The sequence below is a fragment of the Drosophila arizonae genome, chromosome 2, assembly GCF_054131065.1.
Source record: "Drosophila arizonae isolate 15081-1271.41 chromosome 2, UAZ_ARI_1.0, whole genome shotgun sequence".
Taxonomy (NCBI): Eukaryota; Metazoa; Arthropoda; class Insecta; order Diptera; family Drosophilidae; genus Drosophila; species Drosophila arizonae.
Genome location: NC_142922.1, coordinates 22,518,645 through 22,544,804, shown reverse-complemented (window position 1 = coordinate 22,544,804; position 26,160 = coordinate 22,518,645). Strand labels below are relative to the sequence as shown.

The 26,160-nt window shown below is 37.8% G+C and overlaps 3 protein-coding genes across 3 annotated transcripts in view; all 3 read right to left on the bottom strand.

Annotated features, from left to right (window-relative positions):
* Positions 1-50: 50 nt before the first annotated feature.
* On the bottom strand, positions 51-699 carry LOC149270581 (uncharacterized). Its single transcript, XM_089462844.1, has 2 exons — positions 562-699; positions 51-488 (listed from the first exon to the last, which is right to left on the bottom strand). Exons 1-2 carry the CDS (start codon positions 652-654, stop codon positions 51-53), a joined length of 531 nt encoding a protein of 176 aa, XP_089318970.1. The 5' UTR covers positions 655-699.
* Positions 700-2,916: 2,217 nt separating this feature from the next.
* LOC108610652 (uncharacterized) lies at positions 2,917-3,945 on the bottom strand. Its single transcript, XM_018002868.2, has one exon. It carries the CDS (start codon positions 3,657-3,659, stop codon positions 3,219-3,221), a length of 441 nt encoding a protein of 146 aa, XP_017858357.1. The 5' UTR covers positions 3,660-3,945; the 3' UTR covers positions 2,917-3,218.
* Positions 3,946-11,227: 7,282 nt separating this feature from the next.
* Teh1 (tipE homolog 1 phospholipid transfer protein) overlaps positions 11,228-26,160 on the bottom strand; it is a 32,485-nt gene continuing 17,552 nt past the window's right edge. Inside the window, exon 3 of the mRNA XM_018001037.2 lies at positions 11,228-12,152. Within this exon, the coding sequence (XP_017856526.1) occupies positions 12,083-12,152 (70 nt within the window). The 3' untranslated portion in view covers positions 11,228-12,082. The remainder of the gene's footprint in view (positions 12,153-26,160) is intronic.

Genomic DNA, 26,160 nt, shown 5'->3' with positions numbered 1-26,160 from the left:
TGGATATGCACCATAGCAAAGACACAAACCCGCCTGCTTTGTTCACTTCTCTAACAGTCGGAGGCTGTCGCACTAATCGCAATGTACTTTCGTCCACTTATGATCACAGTCTGCATTACGGGCGGCGTATATTTTCGACTGCTGACTGGGACAGCTCTGCCCGCTGCTTGGGGTAGTCTTGGTGATGCAATATGCGCGAACTGCGCCTTGGGCTGGTGCTTCGCCACTGACTGCCTCACTAACTTTGCCACTACCTTTGCCACTGGCTTTGCCACTGACTTTGCCACTGGCTTTGCCGCTGGCCTTGACGCTGGTTTTGTTGTTGGTTTTGTCGCTGGTTTTGTCGCTGGTTTTGTCGCTGGTTTTGTCGCTGACTTTGCCGCTCTCCTCGCCGTCTCCTGCGCTGGCTGCTCTTGTTGATGATTTGTCTTCTTTTGGTCTCTTTTCTTCTCAATATTCTTCGCTTCATTTTTAGCATTGAAGCATATCTGAACACGAATTGATAAATGTTCTGAAATGAATCTCTTATAATCATTAAATATATATATACAGCATGCTTACGGGGCACAAGTAAATTCGCTTTAACGTGATGGGATCCTTGGTAACTTTGCGAGTTCTTGCCTTGCACTGAGAGCAAATGGAAAATGGTGCCATAACGCGTTTTAGAGTCTTGGAGGCATGCTAACAGTAAAACACAACAGTGTTGGTCAACTTGTTACTCTGCACAAAAGGGGTGTTAGTAAGTGCTCAAGGCGGCACTGCCAATCGGCTTTAAAGCGAAATCTTCACGCAATTCATTTGTTTACCTTTCCTGCAAATTGGTAAGAAAAACTTGTGAGTGCCTGGCATTTGCATTTGCATTCGCATTCGCATTTGCATTTTGCATTTTACATTTGAGCATTCAACGAGTCTCATTGTAATACAACTGGCCAAAATTTTCTGAAAAATGGCTTGGCAACTGCAGCCGCTGATGGCCTGTATAATGACCTTTGATGTCAGCTTGCTGGCTGCTGGTTTAGTCAGAGCTCGTATTCGCATTAACGCCATTAGGCCAATTTGGCAACTTGCCCTGACAAACAAAAAAAAAAAAAAAAAAAAACAAAGCACTGAAGAAACTTTTACAAAGGTAACCAAAAGTGTGGCCCAAATGGCAGTGCGCTACTTGACTGCAGTCTAAGTGGAGACAGGAGTGCCCTAACTCTGCCTTTTTCACACACACTCACACACAGTCAGACACATATGTATCTATGCAAGTTCAAATAAAAGTCAAGTGTGCAGCACTGAAAAATTACAGCAGATGCCACAGTTTGTGCCATGCTCCTTACTGTTGCTGCTGCTGTTGTTGTTGTTGTTGTTGTTGTTGTTGCTCGTTGGCTGCAAACATTTCTCTTCGTTGGGCCAAGTTTGCTTTAATTACGATCCCAGCCAGCCAGAAAGCGCACAGCCAACAGCTAACAGCTGTGTCCTCGGATTCCACTGACATTTCAGCATTATTTTCCCTTTGCAACATGCATCAATTTATGTTCATTCGCATGCTTTTTTATTGCCTCACGTTGTCCAACACTAAATGTAAGCTTTAAACGAGAAACCGTTAGCTGCACTGGAGTTTTTTTTTTATTACCTGTCAAACACTATGAATGGACAGTGTAAATAGCTGACAATTCGAACATCTGTTGCATTTTGTTTATAGCCTGCGATGCCCCTTAAAGACTTGGAAATCATTAAACGATCTGAAAAGTATGCAACATAATTTAAGATAGAAGTGAACAGTCTAGAAGTGGAGAGGGGAGCGAACAGCATATTCAAAACAACTCAACTAACTGGATACCCTGTATATGATTAGCTAATGTTATTGTATGATTACAAAAGGCTACTAAATATTAACTATATAGGATGATAAACATTGCATAATTTACGTAAAAATGTTCTATCTGTATATGATAATATATTTAAGTGAAGTTGAGCTGTGCGTGAGATAAATACGAAAAGTAAAATAAGGGAAGAGAAACTCCGCAATCCGACTATGGTATGCCCTGTATGTATTCGATATGCAAAAAAAAAAATAAAAATAAAAAAATAAATAAATAAAAATCTGTCTTTAGATTTCTAGGAATTATTTAAAAAAAGAAGCTGAAGGGAGCAGTGTAATAAAAATAAATATAAAAAATATATAAATTGATATGCAAAAACAAAAAATAACAAATTAAATTGCATTATTTATTACACATACCTTCTCTCTCCCACTCCCTTTCATTCTCTGATAAGTATAGGGTAACACAAAGCCTGCTATGAGCGCATATCTTTCTGGGAATTCCGCTTGTTTTGTTTGCTTTGTGTACAATAGCTCTGTTATTTGCAGTTATGCATTGCACTTTTCTTGACTAATAAATGATTTAAAAACAATGTGGAATGCTTTCATTATTCATTATTAATTAATTGTTTATTTATTAACACCTTTCTTTGAACGTGTTGAAGCGCGTTTGAAGCCAATTTGGGCTCAATTGATATTCGAGTCTGGCCTCTGGCTTGATCTCGTTTAATCGATAGAGCTATCGATCTATCGGCTGGTGGCGCCCTCTACGCAGCTTTTCCACAATACACAGAAGCTTCCATGCCGTTTTAGCCATATTCAAGCTAATGATGGCTCATGACGTCAGCCTTGCCCTCAACAGTCCAAATTGAATGTAATGGACGAACGCAAAAACATTTGATTTATTAGTTTTGTCATTAAACAAATTGTCGAGCAATGACAGGCCCAATACATACATATGCACATGAGGTCCCTTATAGATAGTCGATACATGAATGTATGTGTGTATATAGAGACATGTGTGCATATAGCCACTAGCACTTATTTATGTAGATTGATATTTGTTTCGGATAAACAGAGGCATTGACGCAAATTTGAATAAACATTTTCATTACCAAAATGTGCATGAGCCCCCCAAGGACCTTAAACCGGCTGCGGCAATCACTTTAGCTTCAATTGCTTTTCGAAGCGGTCATCGCTCGATGCAGCACAATGGATGGCACCACAAAAACCAAAACAAAAACAATAACAAAAACCAAAGACAAAAGCAAAAATCTATCAATTACTGGCGCTGAGCAGAACAAAGGGATTGTCACACTAATAGGCAGTTGTAATCGATTTATAATGACCCGATAATATTGTCTTGTCGAACTTTATCGATGCATACTTAAAATAGTTTAGTACTATGCTAATTGAGTAGGGATTTGCGCAGCTTGAGGTCCGCCAGCGGCTCCAGGTCCATGTCGGGCTGCGCCAACTCATAATTGCGCTCGATGACATTGATTTTGCTCTTGCCGCATGCCTCGAGCTCTGGCAGCAGAATGCTGTCCTGAAACTTCTCGCGCAGCTTTTGAAAGAGATCCACTTTCACCTTGCGACGTCTGTGCTCCTCGTCGATGACCCGCCGAAACACTTGGCTCATATTCTGATGTCTCAGCTTGCTGTGGCTCATGCTGACAATCGTCGCCTTCACCTGGTCAATGGTTATGTTCATCGTCTCCAATGTCCGTTTGCTCGTCCAAATTGAAACGCAGCGCTCGCAGAGGCCGACCACAAAGTTTGTCACCTTCAGCGGGCACATCTCACATTTGGCCACCTGCAGCAGCGGATCACCTTTCGCCGAGTTCATAGCGCTAATTGCCGTAGCTCGTCAAGATGCTGTCAATGTAAGCGTATGTATGTGTGTGTGCGACGAGCTCTCCACGCGGATTTTGGCTGAGTTCAACTATGTCTTTTATAGAGAGTTTCCACGCAAGTTTCTCTTCAGCCAAAAACTTTAGTTTACTGTAGTTTCTTAGACGTCTTCCTCTTAATATGAGACCGTGATTATATGATGCTATATCTTTTTTTTTGCAATTGCTAAGGAAGTCGAGCTGCTCAACGTGCTTATTAGCTGCTAACAGTGTTGGTAAACGTTTGTCTTTAAGCAAATAGTGTTGACTGCATTTTAGCATTCTCTCCTGTGTCTTCTGTTTATCATTTTCGGCTCTGCGCCCAAATTTCAAGGAAGTTGGCAGCTCTAAACCCGCCTTTGACTAAGGGGTTTTCATAGAGGAAACTTTTTTGAAAACTAATTAAGATGAGTTGCTTAAACAAAAATAAATTAATTAATAAAGAAAAAAAAATTTTTTTTTTTTTAATTTTATTTTGTATAATATTACAATATATTGTGAATAGTATTTAAAAAGAAATCTTTAGTGAAGTTTTGCTATTTGGATACTATATATAGGCATATATCATATGGATTTTTGTGAATGAGAATACTGAGAGATTTTATTTTATATTTTATTTGTTAATATTTCGGAGTCTGAGGTCGATTTTTTTTTAATTCCGGCTGTTATATTTTTTATATTCCATTAAGTTTTATCCATTTGTAAGCTTCTAATTTACAGTAAAAATAGATTATTAGTCAACTTATGGGGATTAAGTCAATTGAGGGTCGACTGAACAAATAGTGGATGGAAAACTATGTACAAATGAATTTCAAACATTTTTCGGAATATCCTTGAGCCTTTACCCAGTTTACCCAGTTGGCCAAAAGTATTTTGTAAATTCTAGCCCATAATTCAATTCCTTGAAGTGTTAGCATTTTTATTTATTTATTTAATTTTTTTTTTAGAATCAGTTTTATGATTAAAGCCTTGGCCAGATGGTCGAGCTGAGCTGAGCCAAACCGAGGCGAGTCGAGTCGAACCACGCTGAGGCCATTGCGAGGCTCTTTTCGTTTTAGCAAAATTCGTTTAATTTCTTAAATTGAAATTATGGTAATTTCCTGTAGTCATGCAAGCCCTCGGAGCCGGCTTTCGTGTCTGATCGATTGGCCAGCACCAGCCAGGCCCTTGGGCAGACTGGGTATGATTCAGCTAACCAAAAGTCAAGTTCATAAATTTAAAGCAAATGCAGTTCGAGGCGTTCGCCATTCGCTATCCACTTAAATTTGACAGCCGATGAATTCTTTTGGGTGCTGTTGCCCCGATGGGTACGTTAGGGTTTCGTCATTGAGGTGCCATTTTCAAGGTCAGCTACCAGGCCAATCGATAATAACTCACCAGCACTGTCTCTCTCCATCTCTCTCTCTTTCTTTCTCTCTCTGTGGGTGTTATTTACAATGAAATAATTTAACTGTTGATTTATGATTTACAAGCACAATTAAAGCCGCACCCAAAAGAGACGCCAAAAGTGACACAGTTTATTGTTCAATTGGCGTGCACTGTGCATGCCACAATTCGTGGCGCCCCCAAATATAATCGTGGGAAACTGTATACAGGCTGGCGAGCACAAAGAACGGCTCCAGGCAGAGGCAGCTTGTTAAGCTTGTTGTTCTCTCAATTGCGTCCTTTAGTGGCATTTCATTCGAATCAACGCACCTCAGACCACAAGCCAGCCCCACTGTGGGGCTCCGACACCACCCTCTCCCCTTCCTCACACACACATACCCAACTACAGCCTGGCTGTTCGAACAAAGCGATTTGCCATTTGCATGACCAGGCAAGGTGTGCGCAGTGCAGGTGGGCGGCATTTTGGTTACCTGTTGAGATATGTAGCACCCAGCCCGAGGGGCAGGCGGAGGAGGAGGCGGAGCAGCAGCTTTCAAATTGTGCGAAACAGCAGGCAATTCTGGAGCCATGTCGAGCATGATTTGCCCAACTACTGGGCGTAGCCTTAACGGGCCATTTCGGCAATCGCAAAAGAGTCCAACTTGGCTTTGGTACATTCATTCAGATTCCACGAAAAGCCAAAAACGAATAGCAAACGTCGAGTGCGTGCAACAGCCACCTACAATTGTTCGCCCACAAAATTGCAGTTACATATTTTATGGCGAAATATTCTGAAACTAGTCGATAGCTGAATATTTTTCACAATTTATGAAAATTCAGCCTTGCTGCGCCCTAATGCCTGGAAATGTTGGCAAAAATAAAAGACAAACAAAAAACAACTCATGTTTTTCCAATTAAAATTTAACAATTGGGGCTGTCAGAAACAAAATCATATCAAAAGACAGGTATATAAAGGTGTGTGAAGTCTTTGACTATAAAAGATACTCTGGAATCTGTTTTTTGCCCAGTTTTGTTTTTATACATCAGCTAGGCTCAACATTTTTAGTGAACTGCTGAAAATGTCTTAATTTGGGGGCTGCTCCTGAAATGAATGAAAAGCAAGATAAAATCAATCGTAAGGTAGAGGAGTTGACTAGCTGATATCGGATGGTTGATGGAAGAGGCACTCAAAATGTGAGGTTTTTCATATTTGTTTACTTTTATAACGAATAAATCGAACGATGCAGAATAATTACATAGAAAATATATGCCACACTCTAGCAGATGAATAGGTGAACAGTCAGGATAACAATCCGGCGGACAACAAGGTGGACAGACGGACAATGCTAGACCGATTCAGCTGTTGAACTCAGCGAAGAATTACACACATCTTCTGCTGCTTGCAATTTGCGTTTTTAAAGGATTCTATTTAAGGTGTGCAAAATAAGTTACTGGGACACTACATTTTACACTATAAAAACAATTATTTTCTGAAAAAAAAAAAAACGAATATTGTAGTATCAGGTATTTGTGAGCTGCAATACATTCTGTAATTGTATTTTATAATCCAACATATTTTCCATATTCATTTTAATCATCAAATATTACAAATTATATACGATTAGCAATACTTGAATAAGCCTCCAAGTCAAGCAGTCAGACCGAAAGTTCCTTTCGTCTGTCAAATTCTGTCGGTTTGCCCAGTAAATTTGGGTCAGTGTTGGGTAGTTTAGTTCAGGAAGAGGTCATCGATCTTTATTTATGCTTGAAATGAAATTCCTTATAGCTTTTTGATGTCGACTGCAACAATACGAAAAGTATGCCCGCAATCGATGCTGTTTAAATTTTCGTCATAGTTATGGCATATTTGTGGCAAATTCGTGACTTCCTCTGCTTCCGCAGCGACCGCACACTAACCATAACTAAACTATCTTGTTTTTTGGGTATCGCCAAGCACAAAGTGCGACCACAAAGTCAGGGAAACTCAATTTTTGGTTTGGCTACCAGAGGGGGCGGGAGCGAAACACAAACAGTGACTGCTGAAAAAGGTTGAACGAATGGGAGGCGAAGATGAACCTGGAGGAGGTGGTGAATGTGAAGGTGTGCGCACATATGAACGCATAGCATGTAAACCAGGCAAATGCTAGTGTGTGTGGGTGGGGGAGGCCTTGAATAGGGGGGCTACGCTTCGCGCTGCAGCTCAACTGTAAACATCATCATTGACGATGTCGGCGTCGCACTCAGAGTCGCAGTCGCAGTCATAGCCGTAGCCGTAGTCGTAGTCGTAGTGGTAGTCGTTGCCCCCGGAACTGACTAGAATGGCTGCCATGGACGATCTCTTGCGCGCCATAGAACGGCGATTGTGTCTATTTCCATGCGTTGGTTGCGCCGTTCCAACGTCGACAGTCCCAATGGATGCCTTTGATTCCATTTCACTTCATTTCATTTTTGTTGTCGCGACTGCGTCGCTGCTTTGTGGCAACTCATGTGGGTTGCCCATCCACAAACAGCGAAATCAACGGCCCGGAATTGTGGACGATGATGGCTTGCCATTATGTACATACACACACACACATACACATGCCTATACATGTATTGGTTGTGCCTCTTCCTCAAGTTGCTGTCGTTGCTGCTGCTGTTGCTCCTCTCGGTTAAGTGTATGCCATTTTGTTGCATGGAAAATTCATTGGATTTCTCTAATTCAGTTCATAGTTGTTGTTTATGCCATTCCAATTACATTACGCTTGTCGCTTGTCGCTCGATAGACTGGCTGAAATTTGATTTTCATACACTTGTCAAGTGGCATTGTAACAGCCCAGAGCTTAGAGAGACCGTTGCTCGTATATATATTCTTGATCAGTGGGAATGGACGCCTCCATAAAGCCAAAAGCCTTTGTTGATTAGATTGACAAAGCCTGCAGCCTGCAGTCAATTTTCCTACTACATTGCGTACTATCATCATCATTGTAATGCTATTCTATGATATACTTTTATATACGCTTCACTATTGTTCCTTCATATGTGAATTCCAAGCATAGCTATTGAAGCAAGGGTCTTCAAACTGGGAATATGTATTCGTATTAAAAGGCCTCATGGGGTTTATTGAAAAGCGAAATATTATATTATCTGTAACAAGGCTATAGACTTGGCATCATCATCTCAGATAATAGAATCATGGCTATCTAGTTGCGGTCATGACTTATCGGATAAAGATATTTGGAGTAAATACGTTGAGGGGCTCCCAGTAGTGAATCCCGAGCTTGAGCGTTTCAATAGTAAATTAAAAGGATATTTGATTTAAAGCTAAATCAATAAAATTTGCAAGTTTTTATACCCTTCAATAGGTACACTAAATATGTGGTACCGTATGCGGGGTATATCTAAAAGAAGTCTAACCTTTTTAGTTAAGATCTTGAGCTCTAGCCGATGGATTCCTTAATAGAGAGACTTACCAAGTATAGCGCAGTTAGGAAAATGATGAATGAAATAGAGCCAACGGCTGTTTTCATAGGCTTTGTGGAAAACCCTTTCTCTTGTTGATATTTCTGAAATCCATTTCCTCTTCTATAACAAATATATCCACCCACCCAAGCAAAGTAAATAATCAATAAGAGTTTTGTTTTTGTTTTCATTCAATAATAGTTCTTGTTTATTTTTCAATATGCGCCTAGTTCTATTATTATTATTATATGTTTCGATTATTTCTCGCCTCATTATACATATATGGCATATATAAATAAATGTTATTGTTCATTGCGTGTTCATTTCAATGCTTACCATTTGTATTATTAATATTATTATTATTATTATTAACTTTTGGTTTGCATTTTTTATAAGTTTTTACTTTGTTTCAAATTCAAATTGCTTGTAAATGAAATTCTTATCAAATTCACCAAACAATAGTCTCATCAAAGCCAATTGTAAAAAAGTTTGTGTTTCTGTCTGTGTGTGTGAGTGTGTGTGCAGGTGTTTGAATTTGTTTTTAAATACATTATTATTCATACCTCGATTGCGTATGCATATGTATTTATGCATTTATGTAACAACAAAATTATATAACGAGCATGTTCAACATGAAGCGTGTGTATAAAATGGATATTATATAATAATTTATATTAATTTTTCTTGTTTTTCTTTTTACTTTCCTTTTTTTATATAATTTTCTAACTGCTGCTTCTTTGAGGCATAATATTTAGCTATGCACGGCTTAGTTTAGTACACAATGAATTACTTATTTCGTAATTATTTTCTTTCATTTCTTTTTTGGGTTTTACAATTTTGTATTTGTGTGTGTCTTAAAAAATGGTTTCAATTAGCTTAACTATCAAAAATTATATGCATTTTTCATCTATTTCATTTCAACTTATTTACAGATTGTTTTATGTGTTATATATATATGTATATATGTAACATGTATTTGCTTTATTATTGTTTGTTTCTTAACTATGAACATTTTGATAATATCATTGGCGTATGAACTTATCAATTTGGTTTGTTTTCATTTGTAAGTTTAGCGGCTTCACATTTATCTAAATGAAAATATATCAAAAACGATGCAATTGCCGTTTCCCGTACCAAATTCTAGCGCGAATCGTCAAAACACTTAATGTTAACAATTTAATATCCCATTCAGTCAACTCGACTATCAAAAGTTGCTTAGGCATCATCATAGGCATCATCTAGTAAATGGGGCGCAATGGTTCTTCTATTCTCCTTTTTTTTTTTTTTTTTTTTGTATGTATGAAAACATATTTTAGCAACAATTCTAAGTAAAGTGTTATATTTTGCAAACTAAAAACTTTTTTATTTTTTCAAATTATATTGTCAAGCACAATTACGGATTGTGTATATTGAAATGAAGCTGTACATAGTATATGATTTTGATAATGCTCCAAAGTCAAGAGCTGAAAACGAAAGCAACTTTATAGAATCAGAAAAGCAATATATTTTGTATGAAATTCTTGCATTCTATCAAAGATATTATGTAAATCGATGTATGCTATTACAGTAAGTATTCCATGGAAAGGAATAGGAAACGAAATCTTTGGAAGTGAAATTCAACAAAAAATTGATTTTAATGCACTTTCTAGCCATCCTTAATCTCCTCTCCCAAAAGCTTATATGGCAGCATATGCAAGCTTTTGGGCTGAGAATGATCCAACTGCTTTTACAACAAAAATTTTAGACGAAAAAATGTAAAAGTTAATTAAAGCATATGAAAGCTTTTAAGTATATCAAGCTTTTCAAGAATTTAAGAAGCGCATTAAAAAGTAGCCATTACAGATAATATCGAAAATAATATGGCTTTAAGCGGAAAAAACCTTTTAATCTGAACAAAGATTCTGTTAATAAAATTCATAAACTCAATTCACATGAGCTGAAAATGCTGAAAGTTATAGGTAAAGCTTTAAAAAAATATTGGCTAAGAAATTTTAAAAGTATTAAAAAAGTAAGCCTGTTCAAATGTGTGTTCTGGCATTAGTTATTATTAAATAGATTTGCTTTGATTGATTTGAGTTATATAAATATAAATAAAAGGAAATAATTTCCCATTTTTAATGGATTCGGGCTATAAAATTTTAATGTAAAAGAAATATTTTGAAGTTTTGAGAATTTTGAATTATGCCTGTTATCAAATATTTATGAAATAAATAGTTTTTCTTGTTCACCAATTTGGGGGCACTTTGTGAAGGGCTCATTAAGCATTAACTACTAAATATTTCAGCTATTATAAAATAAATCAACGAATAACTATGCATATTTAACAGCAACTAACTGCTGTGCGCTCGTCATTATTAAATATTTGAATGTAAAATATATATTCAGAGTATTCGTGGTATTGGGAATGATGCATGAAAATTGATTAATTAAATAAATATTTCCAAAATGCATTTCGCAAGAATTTTTTTTTGTTTTTTTTTTTTTTTTTTTTTTTTTTTTTTTTTTTTGGCTTTGTTTGCTTTAATTTTGCTGATGACTGAAAATAATTTGGAATTGGAATTTTTTAAGAATTTCAATTTATTTGTTGCTATCAACATGCCTAATTTTAGCATTTGCATTCGTTTAATGTTTGTTTCTTTTTTTGTTGTTACTTAATTAGTTACTAATGCATTACAAACTTATTTAAAAACTATGCAAAAATTTTACATCTAATTGTCAATTTTTGTTTTTAATTATTTTTTTTTTATTCTTTATCTTCAGCAGTACAAAAATTATTCATTGCGTTTTCTTTTGTTATGTTTTGTTTCTGACCGTATTTGTTGTTGCTTTTATTTTGTTTTTCGTATAACTGAATATACATTTTCGATACACATTGCAAACATTTTTCCTCGCATTAATATACACCTACTACATATATCATAATATATTTCATATACCTTGCCGATGCAGCCTCAATTCAACTGCCATCCTCTTATCATATTCATATGAAAATATGCGATATTGCATTGCCATACATGAGTATATATCCATATCCATATCCATATCCACATATATATATTGAATAACCTATTCTTAAGACTATTTTCTGTTTCTTTGTTGTTTGTTTTTCTGTTCTTGGTTTTGCTTCTGCCAGGTTTAAAAATCATTTACGCTAAAAAGTAACTAAATGTAATCAATCTTAGGAATTATTCATTTGGATCAATTATTATTATTTTATATATGCTCTTATGTTGCACACACATGTGCATATACATATATACAAGTATACATATACATGCATGTGTGTGCCATATATATTTATATATGAATATATATGTATGAGTGTTTATATATTTGGTTTGTTTTGCTAAAACTTTTCAGTGTAGTTTATCGACGGCCTTGGCGCTGGCCCTGGCCCTGGCTCTGGCCATGGTTTTTGGGCTTCTAGAATTCAGTTAGCTGGACTTGATTGACACTATGTTGGAAGAACAAATAGATTATCCGTAGTTAGTTCCGCAGTGATGATTAGCTTCTGCTAGAAATCGCTACTCGTCGATGGATTCCCTAAATTGCTCTCCACAGTGTCATCCTTGTGTCAGAGAGGCGCCTTATACACTTCAATCGCTGGCGTGAGCATGTCCACTCTCGTCGATATCGAAGTATCACTGAAAATGCAAGAAATTCCATTTGTTAGATTATTTATACATTCAATTCAGTTTTGCAAACTACAACTTAAAATCTAGTCATATTTTCAAAACTTCTTTTCAACAATCCTTACAATTCTACTTTCATATCCTTTCTAGCCTAGTAAACTCAGTTACGAAAGCAAACTACAATTCAGATTCAAAGCATTTGGCACTTTTCTTACAAATTCCTGGCTCTCATGTTGTCGAGCCACTCTGAAGCAATTCATGAAAATAAAAATCGGTCAATTGTTCTCGGAAATCGCATTGCGTTCGAGGGATTTTACCACAGAGCTGATGTTGCTGCTGCTGTTGGTGAGCGGATATGATTGAATTATGCTAAAGAAAAAAAAAACTTTTATGGAAACAAAATTTCAATAACTTTGTTTTCAATCACAAAGTTCGAGGCGTGTGTAAAGTTGTGAAACACATCAAAGACGCCGACTGTTTAATATGATGCCCATTGAAAGTGCATAAAAAGTAAAGGAAAACAGTTGAATAAACTTTATTGAAAGAAATAATTGAAATAGAAGTGACTGACTGGCTGATACTCAGTACTTAGAGTTGCGGATGCAGGGAAACTTTTATAAATATGGCAGAGTTTTGATATTGAGGGGTACTATACACCATAGACTTTTAATAAGTAAAACGTAAAAACAAAAAATAAAAAAATACAAATAAATGAACGGCAATAGGAAGTAAAAGGAAAATACAGAAAAAAAGTGGATAAAATTCAGCTTTAATAAATTTTAACGAATTCAGTTCCACTTTATACACGTATAAATCGATAATTATCGGTTTTTTAGATATAAAGTAATCCTCGATAGGGTCTACATTCAACATTTAAGTGTATAGCACTAGCATGTGAATGGGATATGTTGAACAGACTGGCAAGATGGCAAGATAAGCTCACTATTCAAGCTGATCAAATATAAATATGTATATTTGTTTATGTATATGTATATACATAAACATAATATATCTGGTATGTATATCAATCATAATACCCACCATTATTCACTTTCAATGGGTACACTGTGCAGGGGGCAAGAAGGAAGCAAGATGGCGTAGGGAATGTGCCTCGGGCATAAAAGAAGTCAGCTTAAATAAACTTTCGCTGGCTGCAAGTCTCAGATATTCAGTACAAATCCAGTAACGGAGACGGAAAATGCTGTGAATGAAAGATGAATGAGCTGAAGCTGAAGCTGAAGATGAAGCCGAAGCTGAAGCTGAAAGAAGGCCAGGACAAAACGGGTCTGGGCATGTGCAATGCGAAAACATTTTGAGCATCTGCTGCCATATCCTGTTTTTATCAAAGTCGCTGCAGTGCGTTATGTATATGGCATTCAGGACACACTGCGAAATGGCAACTGTAGCAACTGTAGCAACAGCAGCACTGGCAACAGCAGCTCATGACGAGCTTCACTTTGTTTCATTCATTTCATTTCAGTTCAATTGTTATATTTATTTATTATATTTCTTTGCGCTCTTTGGTTTCATTGTTGTTCGGCAAGTCGCTGTTGGCATCACCCACAATGGGGTCCTTTGTTTGCTTGGATTTGGTTTCGCTTTTGTAAATGAAATGGAATTAAATGAAATGTACAATTTATTGTATTTAGGGGATTTCGAAGCGGCGAGCGGGCGGCTAGCGAGAAACAAAACCAAAATCGCATTTCCGCTTCCTATTCCAGTACAAGTAATATATACTCGTACTACTCGCTCTCTCTCTATATATATGTTTATGTATATGTATGTGTATGTGTGTGCGTGCGTGTGTATACGCATACATGCAAAAGTAGTTGTAGCGCACAAGCTGCTCCCTTTATTGGCATTTTATTTTAGTTTTATTTATATTTATTTCTTCGCCATCCAGCTCGATTTTCCGTGCTCTGGCAATTCACTGCATTAGCAGCGCATATTGAATTAAATAGATATCTCGTTTTATTTTGCGGAAGTTATTATGCTCAGCGTCTATAAAACAGCTACAATGGACAACAACAGTATTACTTGGCTAAATGCAGGCTAGCAACACGATAAGCGTCATACCATGTACTAGGGAAAAGTTGCGGCTTATGGCCAATGAGGTGCATAAGAGGCCAAGGATTTTCTTTTATTCTGGCTAGTTGCTTTTTTCTGGCTAATAGGATTCTACAATTATTAGTCAAGTTGAGTATTGCCATTATTTTTCATATATAACGATTTACTGTAGGACAGATATTTCGATAGTTTATAAGCAGTGCTATATTTGGACTACACATTCAAGACTTTAGGTCTAGGTCGAAATCGACATACGAGAAACAGATGTAAATAATGGATTTGATTATATAAACATTTTGATTTCACTACGGACAGATAGACAGAGCTAGAACAGCTTGTTATCAATCCTGATCAAAAATATTTGTATATGTATGTAAATATAAGTATTATTTTATGCGCCCTTCCACGCATCTTAATGGCTCTAACAACCTTTTTTTTTTTTTTTTTTTTAAAAACTTTTATATACTAAAATCAGCATTTTTCTCTTTTCACATATTTTCATTTCTCTTTGGATACTATAATTATTTTGAGTATGCAAATAAAATTTTCAAATATTTCCAAAGTCAATTTAAATATTTTAATGAATTTTGTATTCAGCTTTTCCCTTGTTTGTTAACAGTTTTAATCATGTTTCCACCTGGCCTAATTGAGTTGCCAACTTCTGTGTTGTTATTATAACAGAATTAAGTAAAGTTTTCAGTTTTGCTTAGCAATTTCGTTGTCGACACATCGAGGCTCGACTGACTGCTCGACTGAGCAGCAGGTATGCATCGATGGAACGCGCTCTCCAGCTGGCCGACTGCAAAAGGCGTGCGTGTGGCCTGACAGCCCGCAGATAGCAGCTGCAGGTGGCGCATTAACTGTTCGAGTGTTGCGCTCAAGTGCAATCAAGTTCAAAGTGGAAAGCACTAAGCACAAATAGCTATTGTACACTCGACAACTGTTGCCAATCAATTGAAACTGAAAATCTGAAAAGCCAACTCAAAGCATGCCAAACGAGGCTGCTAATCGAGTGTGAGCGAAGCCAAATAGAAATTCTATTTACTATGACTATGTAAACGGAAACATGCATGAAATGCTCAAATTTTCTCGACAATATTTGAATATATTGATTGATTCTAGCTGGAGTCGATTTAGAAAACAAAAATGACTGCTTTAAACTAGAGCATATATTGAAAGACAACAAATATAGAGAAGTTGATTAGAATAGGGATAAACTGCTGCAAGAATATTGGTTTTTGATTTACCAAGCCTTTTAGGAGCAGCCCATATAGCTATTTATTTATCTAGCTAAAAAGTTGATTAAAAAGTCATGTTTAATATAGTTTTTATGTGTGTATGTCATTAGGGGCATAACTGTATAAGATGGATCTTTCTATAAGAGTAACGAGCATTCGAAGTTTGAACTGAAATACGAAAATATATGCTTTCATATTCCAATTGGAATTTTAAATTCTTTTTAGCACTGACACCAATAGCGTGTATTCATTGCTTCCCCTGCGTTATCAAAGTGGAGAAACGCTAGATACTTCAAATTTATATGAATATATAGTATATTTGTATATGGTTTACAAAGTTTATAGTTTACATCTGAAGAAACTTGCTCTAAAGATTAGCTTGATATGGCTTTTCTTAAGTTTATTAAACTTTCATAAAAATCTCTACCAGCAGGACTTCATATAACATTACTTAATAGCTTAATAAGTAAATATGTATTTCCAAAAAGTAAAAATAAAGTCTGTGTGAAATCATTTATCAAACTTTCTTGCATCTATAGATGAGCTTAAATCCTGATTCTATCTAAAGAGCTATGAATACAAAGCGGTAATTAAACATAATGAATGTGCTTTTACACTAAATGATATTAATGCCTAAGCTCTGTGCAATAAATAATCCCGTGAAATGCGCAGCCAACTAATACGCATATAGCGTTTGCCATAAAATTCCTCAACTGAAGATTAACTATGGTATGGAGTAGGCTGTCCAGTGGTCGAGTTTTTGGAATACATTTAATGCGGCGCTTTCTATTAAGTGTTGCTGCTTTTTGTAGCCGATGCTGTGCTGTGGAAAAATCCGTGTTCCGGGCTCACCGCAAGCTGCAACACTCTTTAGACCCACGTGTGCTTAACTACGTACCTACACTTGGCTGTGGGCTCAGCTCTTTGGCCGGGCCATGAAAAGCGTTTGTGGTAATTTTGTTGGTGCAGCAGCCTCGACTGTTTTCAACTTTAGGGACTTTTGGTTAAATGAAAATTTAATGTGTTAGTTCCGGTCGAACGGTTGGCCACATGGTCGGCCTGCCTACAGTCGGCCTGTTGTTCGAGCCAAAACGCAGCATCAACGCGCATGTAATTTAATTTACACGAAACACTTCGTGCCGCAGTGTCTGTGTCGCATTTTCAAATTAAATACATAGATCAGCAGCTGACCCAGCTGTCTGTCTGTCTCTCTGTCTCTCTGTCTGTCCTGTCAGCTTGCCTGTTGTGTGCTTAACACCTGTTCGACCCACTTTCGCCCATGGCCCGCAGCTACGCTCTCTGATTGCCATTTGTAATCAGTTCGCGCTGACAAGCCAAGTTCATAAACTTGCTAATATTTAACCGCGCAGCCATTTGCATGTTTATAAAGTAGCAATTAGTATACAAAGTCGTTTGATGCTCAGTTACAAACTCTTTCGGCTGACAACGTGCATAAATTGCCCGATCATATGGCAAAGTTTTCAAGCCAATTGCCAGTCGAAGAGCTGCAAAGGAAAATTCTGCTAAAGTACATCAAAAATATTAATGACTGAATCGAGAATTTATATCTCGACTACATAGTAGACTAAGGTAGACTTGGTACATTTAATCAGTTGAGTATTCTTTTAGATAAGTTGAAATCGGCTCTCAATCAATCGAATTGTAATTAAATGCAAATATTTTGACGTCGCAATAGATTGTAAATATATTCGATGCTTTAAATAGTACTTGACAATATTTTTTCATATCAAATGCGTATGCTTGATGTTGGTGTGAATATGGGTGTGGTTGAGCTGCTGGCACGCCCACTGGGCATGAGCACATCATGTGTTGTTGTTGTTGCTGTTGTTGTTGGCCATATGGCAGCACTTTAAATGCAAATGAAAGTTGTCCTCTTTCGATGGCGGTGCGTCGAGGTCGCTTACATTTCACGAAGTGTTTTCTGTTGCCGTTAGGTTGCCTGTATGGACAGACAGCGTGTGTGTGAGGGTGTATGCCTGGGCTGCATTTGCATAAAGCTCTCAGCTAGCGTACATATTCGGTTAGGCTTTTTGGCCGCACAATGTCTCATGAGCCTTTGTGTGTCAAGGCAGCTGCAGCAGATACTTGTTGAACACAACCTTGCAACTTGAGAAATGTGACACACACACACACACACACACGCACTCTGATACACACACACACACTTAGCTGGAGATGCCTTGAAAATAGCAAAGGTCGCCCAGCGCTGACATCTCGCACCCAAACGCTCAAATCAATGCCGCAAAAAGCGTATAAACAAACTTGAATTTTTAAACAATTTTTGGTCGAGACGATGAATGGGGCGGCAACTTTTTTAGTTTGCTGTGCGTGGGCGTTGCCAATCCAATTGCCAACTTACATTCAAGTCAAACAAGCTGCCCATTTCAGCCAACTTAACGCTCGATACTGTGTAACTGCCACAGACAACTCATCAGCGCTCTCTCTTTCATTCAACCGTCTGCTGTCTCTTTCAATGAATGAAATGTCTTCTTCTTTCTCGTTTCACTTTTCTTTACGTTTTTCTTTTCACTTTGTTTTTTCTTGTTTTTTTTTTCTTGTTCTTGGTTGGCAAATACAGTGAAAAGTTGTGGGATCTTTGTTTTGGGCACTCATGCGGGCCACAACAAATCGAAGAGTTTGCCATTAATCAAAGCAGAGGCAGGCTACGTGATTGCTGCTCCCAGTGCAGCGAGGGCCTCATAAATAACTCGATCTGCGTAGCATATTCGCTTTCGCAAAATAAAGATTTCTGTATGTATACAATGTGTATTAGGGGCGAAAGTGTTGCTTGGCCGGAAATCGGGAAAACCTTCAACACTCAGACATTTAGTTTCCGTTCATTAATTTCCGCTTACAACTCAATCATCACGGATTTTATACCCTTCTTTTTTTCTCTTCTTCTTTGCTTGGTGGTGACAATTTCTGCGCATATTTCGTTATATACATTGAGCTGGTTTTCATATTTTGTATTTTCCTTTTTCCATAATTTTTTCCAGCTGCTGTGCGGAAGCTCTGGTTGAAGTCAGCTCATGTCCAATTCCATTTCCATTTGCTGACCGTGTTTGCGGTTCATGGCAAATTTCATTTTGGCCTGGCATTTGTTAAAAGGTCGCACCGGTCGCATGATTTATTTGCCGCTGCATTGATTTCGGTCTCAATTTCGGGTTTTCGGCCCATCATAGCAGAGCCTCCCTTGTCTCCCATTTTGGAATTTGGCTCTCGATGCTTGTGTAATGAAATCACAGCTTGCCACTTCGCGGATGCTGCTCTCTCGCTCACCCTCTCTCTCTCTCTCGCGCACTCTCGCCCTCTCTCTGTGTGAGTGTTTCCTGCTTAATTGTTAAATCGAATTGGCAGCCGACAACGTTGCGTATACGTAATGCGATTATAAATGTGTTGATTACAATCAGATTAACATTTTAATTGGATTCGCATTGTTGTGCAATAATTAATGCTCTGTTCAGCACACTGAAATTGTGAATCGAAAGCGCATAGATTACAAATTAAGGCATAAGCATAGAGCCTGGCCCCAAGGCACTCACTCCTCCAGCCAACCAACATAACAAGATCATCATCAACAATGTCGAAACACCAACCATCTAATTAAGTGTTGTATAATGACAAAGCATTGCCACGCTAGCTATTCGACTCCAATACTTGAATTCTTCAATTCAGAAAGGTATATACAATATATTTATATTAAATTCCACTGGCTCAGAGCTAATTATAAAATATTTTTGTTTGTTTTTCTTTATACGAATTCAATATTTGCGTTGCTTTTGTTTGTTTCTTTTTGCTTTTTGCGTTTTGCATTTTGTATTGTTTGCTGCTTAAATTTGATCCCCTGGGCCTATTTTTGTTGATGCTCGATGCAATATTTGGTCACTTGTGTTTGCTTCTTAATGCGTACAGAGATTTTGCCAGGCGGCAAATATATAACAAGTCTTTCTCAAAATCGTTTGCACTTGACGACCCGAAAGGGGCCAAAGTCAAACTTCCGCTGGCCACATTTGCCCAAACTGACTTTGCTCCGTGCACCGTTCGAAGGGGTGCGAACCAAATTTTACGAGCTGTTGCACCAAACTTTAAAAAAAGAGCAGAAAAGAAAATAAACAAATACCGAAACCATTTTCCCAGAGTTTTTGCGCAGTTCAAATGCTCGTTTTTTTTCAGCTCTGTTGCTGCACGAAAATGTTGCACGTATCGGTGCGACATTTAAGCCAAGAGCGGGTCAGGCAGCAGGAATGCGTTGATGAGACAGCAGCCATAACAATGGCCAACATATAAACGAGTGCCGGCCTCTCCCGGCCAAGTCGGTACTGTTATCCGTTTTGTGCCATGCGTAAATTGCGTGCAATCAACGCCTGCAGCCGAGAGCAAAGCGCACGGCGACTTCATCCTAACTAATTGCGCATTTTTATCTCAATTATTGCAGTTTACTGCTTTCGACTCTGTTCTCCTTGCCATTTAGCGATTATGAATGTACGTGTGTGTGTGTACGGGTGTGTGTGCAAAGCTCGTTATGGCGCTTTGAAGGATAAAATTCCGCAAATGCATTTCAGTTTTAATCTCTTCTTACAGTCCTTGATTTACAGACTCTTTAATAAATTGTAAACTGAAAGACTATTCTGTTATACAGCTAATTGTGTTCTATGTGCTACGTTTACCAACACTGGTCTTCATATTTTTCACTACTGAGTAACAACACTCATCAAGACTTAACTGATTTGCGTAGATTTTATGAATATTATTTGTGTATATTTATTGCGAACATTTCTTCTAAAGTTTTAGTTTCTTTCGGGCATATCCCGTAAAACTGACACAATTTGATGTTTACTTAAAGTTCGAAGCACTCGAAAGATAAGTCTCAGCAGCCACCGGCTCAGAAGACAAACATAACTGGCAAACAAATTGCAAACATTTTTCGAATGCTTTTCGGCAATTTTCAGCCATTATCGTTAATCCCGAGTGCTTTGGCGCTTATGTCTGTGTGTGTGTGTGTGTGTGTGTGTGTGCTAGCATTGTCTGGCAATTTGAAAATGTATGCAAACAGTGCTGCAAGCTTCACTATGATAAACTCGGTCAAAAAAGCAAAGCGTTGCCAATTACTAGAAAAGTAACAGAGAGCGTCAGCAGATTTTGTGCGCCAAAAAGTATGCAGAGCTTGGGCACGCATACAGAGAACCAAACACGCCCACACACATACACAAGCACGTACATATATTGCCAATGAACTGAAGTGAGTTACTTGTAATTACCACAAAATTCAATATATACAAAACCCCAAGTGCTGGCAGCCACCCAGAGACAGCAGCAGCAGTACCACCACCACCCAGTTAGCAGTCAGAAGCAACCGCTGCTGCTGTGGCTACTGCTACTGCTGCTGCTGCTGCTGCTGCTGCTGTAGACAAATATCATTTGCCTCCTTTGCCTAACGACCGGCAGCTGTCTGCGTCATGTGGCAAAGTCTTGCGAGAATGCAAAGACCGCAGCAGAGCTCACGCACAGCTGCCGCAGCCAACTCACTGGCACCACCCAACAGCACCACCCACAACCCACAGCCCACAGTGCCACAGTGCCACAACCGCCCATCTCATCGAAATGGCAGCTGTAAAAAATCACAGCATCAGCATAAAAGTGCTTAAAAGCAGCCGCCGTGTCCTGTGCTCGCGTTCATTGGGTTCTTATTATGATTTTCTTTTCTCTTTTTTTCTTCGTGTTCACTTTTTACGCTTCATTTTTTGCGCCGAAATGTACATAGATCTGACATCTAAACGGACGCCACCATTTTCGTTGAAAGTTTCAATACTCGCTCACGAAAACCTAAGAAGAGTATATTGGCTTAGCTGAATCAAAGAGGTTCAAATTGTGGATTTATATATAACTGCTCCTTGAACGAGTAAACAGCTGTAAACAGCTTTAAATTTTTTAGCAAACTTAATTGGATACATTTCTTAAGAAATTTCCATTCACTTGCTCATAATTTGGCAATTCTTATTCAATTATTATGAGAAAAAGGAATAATTAACCGCGTAGATTCTCCCTAAACTAATACCGGTTATAGACCCCAAATTCCTTCCAGTTGGCTTGGCTTGACTTGACTTGGTTTTCCCTCTAATCTGATTCGCAGCTCCGCGTCAATAATGATGGCTCATGGGCAAACGAAAGCAGCTAAGGCTGCTGCTAATGCGGTAACTTAATTCAATTTTGGCCTTTAATCCAATCAGTAAATTTAAGCACATTTCTAATTGGACGAGGCAGGCAAAAGGCGAGCCAACGTTATGTGCAGACAATATATAAGCATTTGCATTTTAATTGGCATTTACTAATTAAAAAGTTTGCAATTTTCCCAAAAACAAGACAAGACACAATGAAATTTTAATTGGCATGGGAAAATGTGGGAACAACTCAGAACCCTCATCAGATTCGCCGAACTGTGAATAAAATGTGCGCCTGGCTTATAATGTTAGACGAAAATAATTAGTTTCAGAAGGTCACAAATGCGATCTCAAACGAATGAAGTCTCGAACACAATGTTGTCCATATAGATTTTCATAGACTGTAAGTGTAGAGTGAAACATTTAAAATTTTGCAAAAATTATCGATGTGTGAGAATCGAGAATCCCGACCGACTGACTGAACAACGATTTTGGGTGCGAAAATTATTCTGATTGTGTTAGAATAAATGACAATAATAATATATAGTAAGTAATACTATTAAACAAAATAACTATAATGATAACAATAATAATGATTATAATAATATATAATATAATATGACTAAGATGTTAACTATAGAAGAGCATTTGATATCGAAGGTAATAAACAATAAATAAAATTTTTATAAAAAATATAATTTTTTTTCTAATATTAGTAGTAATAACAATCAAATTTAAAATGAATTTATATATTTTTAAGCTTTTATGTTATATTAGATATGTATATGTAATGAAACACGGCGTAAGTTCTTATTGTATGTGTTCTCTGCTCAATGCCATCGACTGATGAAAACATCTGCAATATTTATCACTGTTATCGATTGCTCTTCAATAATTATCGTCACAATGATTGACTCTGAAATACTATCGTCCCTATCGATGGCTCCCTAGCTCTAAATGCAATTGGTATATATATATATATAGTAAATAATAATAATACTACAAAACAAAATTTTTAGTAATAAAAAATTTATATATGTACATATATAGACTACAGCCTCTACTTAAAATTTCAAACACTTAACGCAAGCCACCTGCCACCTGTCTGACGAAAGCTAAGATCATTTAGATGGAGTTCCATTCGAAATTGTAATGTAAGAAGGCACATAAACTATAGCAAGTGAATAAAACTGAACAATGGATTGTGCGTGACCCAATAAAAGCAGCACGACCGTATAAATCGACAATATTGCGCATAAATGTGTTTAAAATTACGCATTGCTCATACGCAGCGTATGGCAATATTTCCGCTTGATGGCATTTTATATGCATGCAGAGACAGAGAACGGGTACAGCATTGAAGCTGGTCCGAGACCATTAAGTATTCAGCTCATAGACAGAAAGCGCAGACATTCGCTGGCTAATGGAGAATGACAGCAGCAACAGCAACAGCAAGAGCAGCAGCAGCAGCAACAGTAAAGGACACCAATACGAATCCGGTTTGGATTGGCAAGTAAATGGCTCGCTCGCCTTTGCCCACGCTGGCCAAATGCAATGCTATTGATTTTTCATTTTCGGTTTCATTGCCTGCCAAGAGGCGTAACAACAACAATCCCTGCTAACTAAATGCCAAATGAGAATTAGCCCAAGCACGCAGCGGGCAATTCTCTCTTTGTTTTGTTTGCTTTTTTTTTTTGGATTTTAATATTATTTTTTATTATTATTCGCTTTAATGGCTATTTTGGTCGATTGGCGTGGAGTGGCCAACGCACTGGCATTTTGAGTCGGCCATGGCCATGCCAAGTTAACGTGAACGATGAGCCAATACACACACACACACACACACATAGTTGGACTGTGTGTCTGTGGGCTAGTCATAATATTCGTATTCAAAGGACAACGGTGACTCTCCTGGAAGCATAAAATTTCAAGTCAAGCCATAAAAACGACTGCGACTGTGATAGTGTGTGTGTGTGTGCGTGTGTTTGTGTATGTCGCGACTTTTGGCGAGTGGGTTGCCAAACAAAAGCAACAACAATAACAGCAGCAAAAGCCAAAAGTAAAAGCAAAAGCAAAGCCAAGCAAAACGAAATTAGTTTCATAAGTTTTTTATGAGTTCATCGCTTTTTTGTGTGCTATATGCATATACATACATACATATATATATTTATATAGAGTATATATGTGTGTGTGTCCTTAGACTGACTAACCAGCTTTTGTGCCAAGGGTCGAACGAGAGGGCTGTCGTGTGGGCGACGCCTTTCCCCAAGTACCCCAGCTGCTGTTGTGCTGGCACTTCCGCATACACACACACACACACATGCAGTTTCATATACATAAACTTGCGTACTATGGGCCACGCAAATAATTCACAAATGAAATATATACATAGAGCAGGAAGCCAAGTAGTATACATATGTATATTGCGAGTAAATTTCTTTTGTTGCCTGGCTAGACGTTTAGTCCTGCACCTTGTGTACGTGTGTGTGTGTGTGTGGGTGTGTGTTTATGTTTGAGTAACAGAACGCGATTTGGAGAGCGAGCGAACAGCAACGTTGGCGACAATTTGTTAAATTGTTATTGTTATTTCTATGTTAAATGCTTCACTGCCCACACAATGAACAGCGCCCAGGCACCTACAGGTCCCGCGCAGCTCTACCCCTCAAGCGGCTAGCATTGGAAAGTTTCGTTGCTCTGGCTGCTCGACGCTGACTGCACGTAGCGTCAATCTGCATAAATTATGTGAAATTTACAAGGACAACAAAAGGGACAAGCAGCAGCAGAAGTAGCAGCAGCAGCAGCAGCACCCACAATAGTCACAGCTGGCAGCTAGAAAAACTTATTACAAAAAGTAAATGTTGTACAAGAATTTTGTTTTAATGCTCAGCGCCTTCATTCGTACTGTCAGCTGAGTCAAAGACTAACAAAAAGCCAGACAAAAGTCTGTGGAAAAGATCAGAAATATAGAACGACTTTTCATTCATCTAACAAATTTTGAGAAGCGTGAAGAAAATGTTAACCAAATTTAGTCTACGAAGATAAAGTTAACCGAGCTTAAACATCGAATTGCCAAAGGAGTGAAAGGAAATTAAATAAATAGCTTGATTCGAGGGCAGAATTCTAAATTTAAAAGAAATTCCCAGTCTAAGGTCAAGCTTTAACCCAGAGCTGCACAGAGCTGATAATATTAGAAAACTGAGCTCTGTTGTTACAAAAAAAAAAAAAAAAAAAAAAAAAAAAAAAAAAAAAAACATAAATTAGAAGCACAAAAAGAAAAGCTCATAAATCTGTCAGGCAACAAGGCGCGGCCACACATCTGAAATATTCACAGGTGTTGCGAGCGGCGACTAGCATAACGCATTCAGCTGTGCGGCTCGCAAGGACAACAACAGGACACCAGCAACGGTAAGGGCAGCAGTAGTAGGACGAGAGCCAAGCCAAATCGTGTGAGACTTGACGATTTAGCAGGTCCTAAGTAGCCCGTAGCCCGGCTCTAGGCCTGGCCAATAGCTAAGTGGGCTGGCCGTATTGGACGCCGTGGCTTTTGCTGGCAATTGATTTTCTCACACCTACACAATGCGGACAAGGGCGAGGGCGTGGGCGAAGGGGCACGCGCGGGTCGACAAGTTGATTTTCTATGTTTGAGCACATTTCATTTGCTTTCAGTTGATTTGGTTCTGGTCTTTGGCAGAGGCATGTCAAGTACATAATAATATCATCAGAATAGCCAAGTTTCGCTTTGATATTGTATTTAGTTCGCATTCGTCAGTCTGACGCCAGCCGAGCAGGTGTCAATTATGTAAGCTGAAACTGAACAGAACTGAAGCTCTAACACATGAAAGCAACAAATTAATCCATGCCAATTTGTTTCAGCAAATTGGGCAAGGCAAGGCACGGCAAGGCTAAGCGCTTGCTGGTGGCTCCCATTACCAAGTGTTCGTTGTCCAGTTAATAGCATAATTGTAAGGCTCAAAATGAATTAAGATTTGCATTAAATAAAAGTTAATCAGCTTAAAGCCAGCTTTTGCATGGTATACAGAAAGCGTGAAAGCCCATTAAAGCATGGCATACACAAAGCTTTAAAGCGCATTAAAGCATGCTTTAGCAAAAGCAGGAAGTCATGAACTATATATTAAATTATATATAAGAGATCATGAGAGCTTCCATATTCAAAAGCTCTGTCTATCTTCACAGTTATTAAAATAGCAACTACTAAACTTTAATTAATACAAGGAATTATTAAAGTTCTTGAAGTTTTTAATTTAAAAAGGACTTAAATATAAATATAAAAGCACATGAATATATAGATATAAAAGCACATTAAAGCTAAAATTATTACTGACTGATACAAAAGCACATTAAAGCATATAATTAAAAATTTAAGAAAACCTTTCCTCTCGTGCAAACAGGTCTATAAAATATCTATGTCTATATTAAAATCAAGTTTGTTTAAATTAAAAAATAAGCCTAAATAATTAAAAATTTAAGTTGTATTGAGTAATTATTTGTGTGTATATAAATATTGAAATATATTGA

Excerpts from the sequence above, each read along its gene's own strand:
- LOC149270581 (XM_089462844.1), bottom strand. The coding sequence starts at position 654 with ATGGCACCATTTTCCATTTGCTCTCAGTGCAAGGCAAGAACTCGCAAA. Across the intron at positions 489-561 it reads AGCGAATTTACTTGTGCCCC|ATATGCTTCAATGCTAAAAA; the intron begins GTAAGCATGCTG and ends ATTCGTGTTCAG.
- LOC108610652 (XM_018002868.2), bottom strand. The coding sequence starts at position 3,659 with ATGAACTCGGCGAAAGGTGATCCGCTGCTGCAGGTGGCCAAATGTGAG.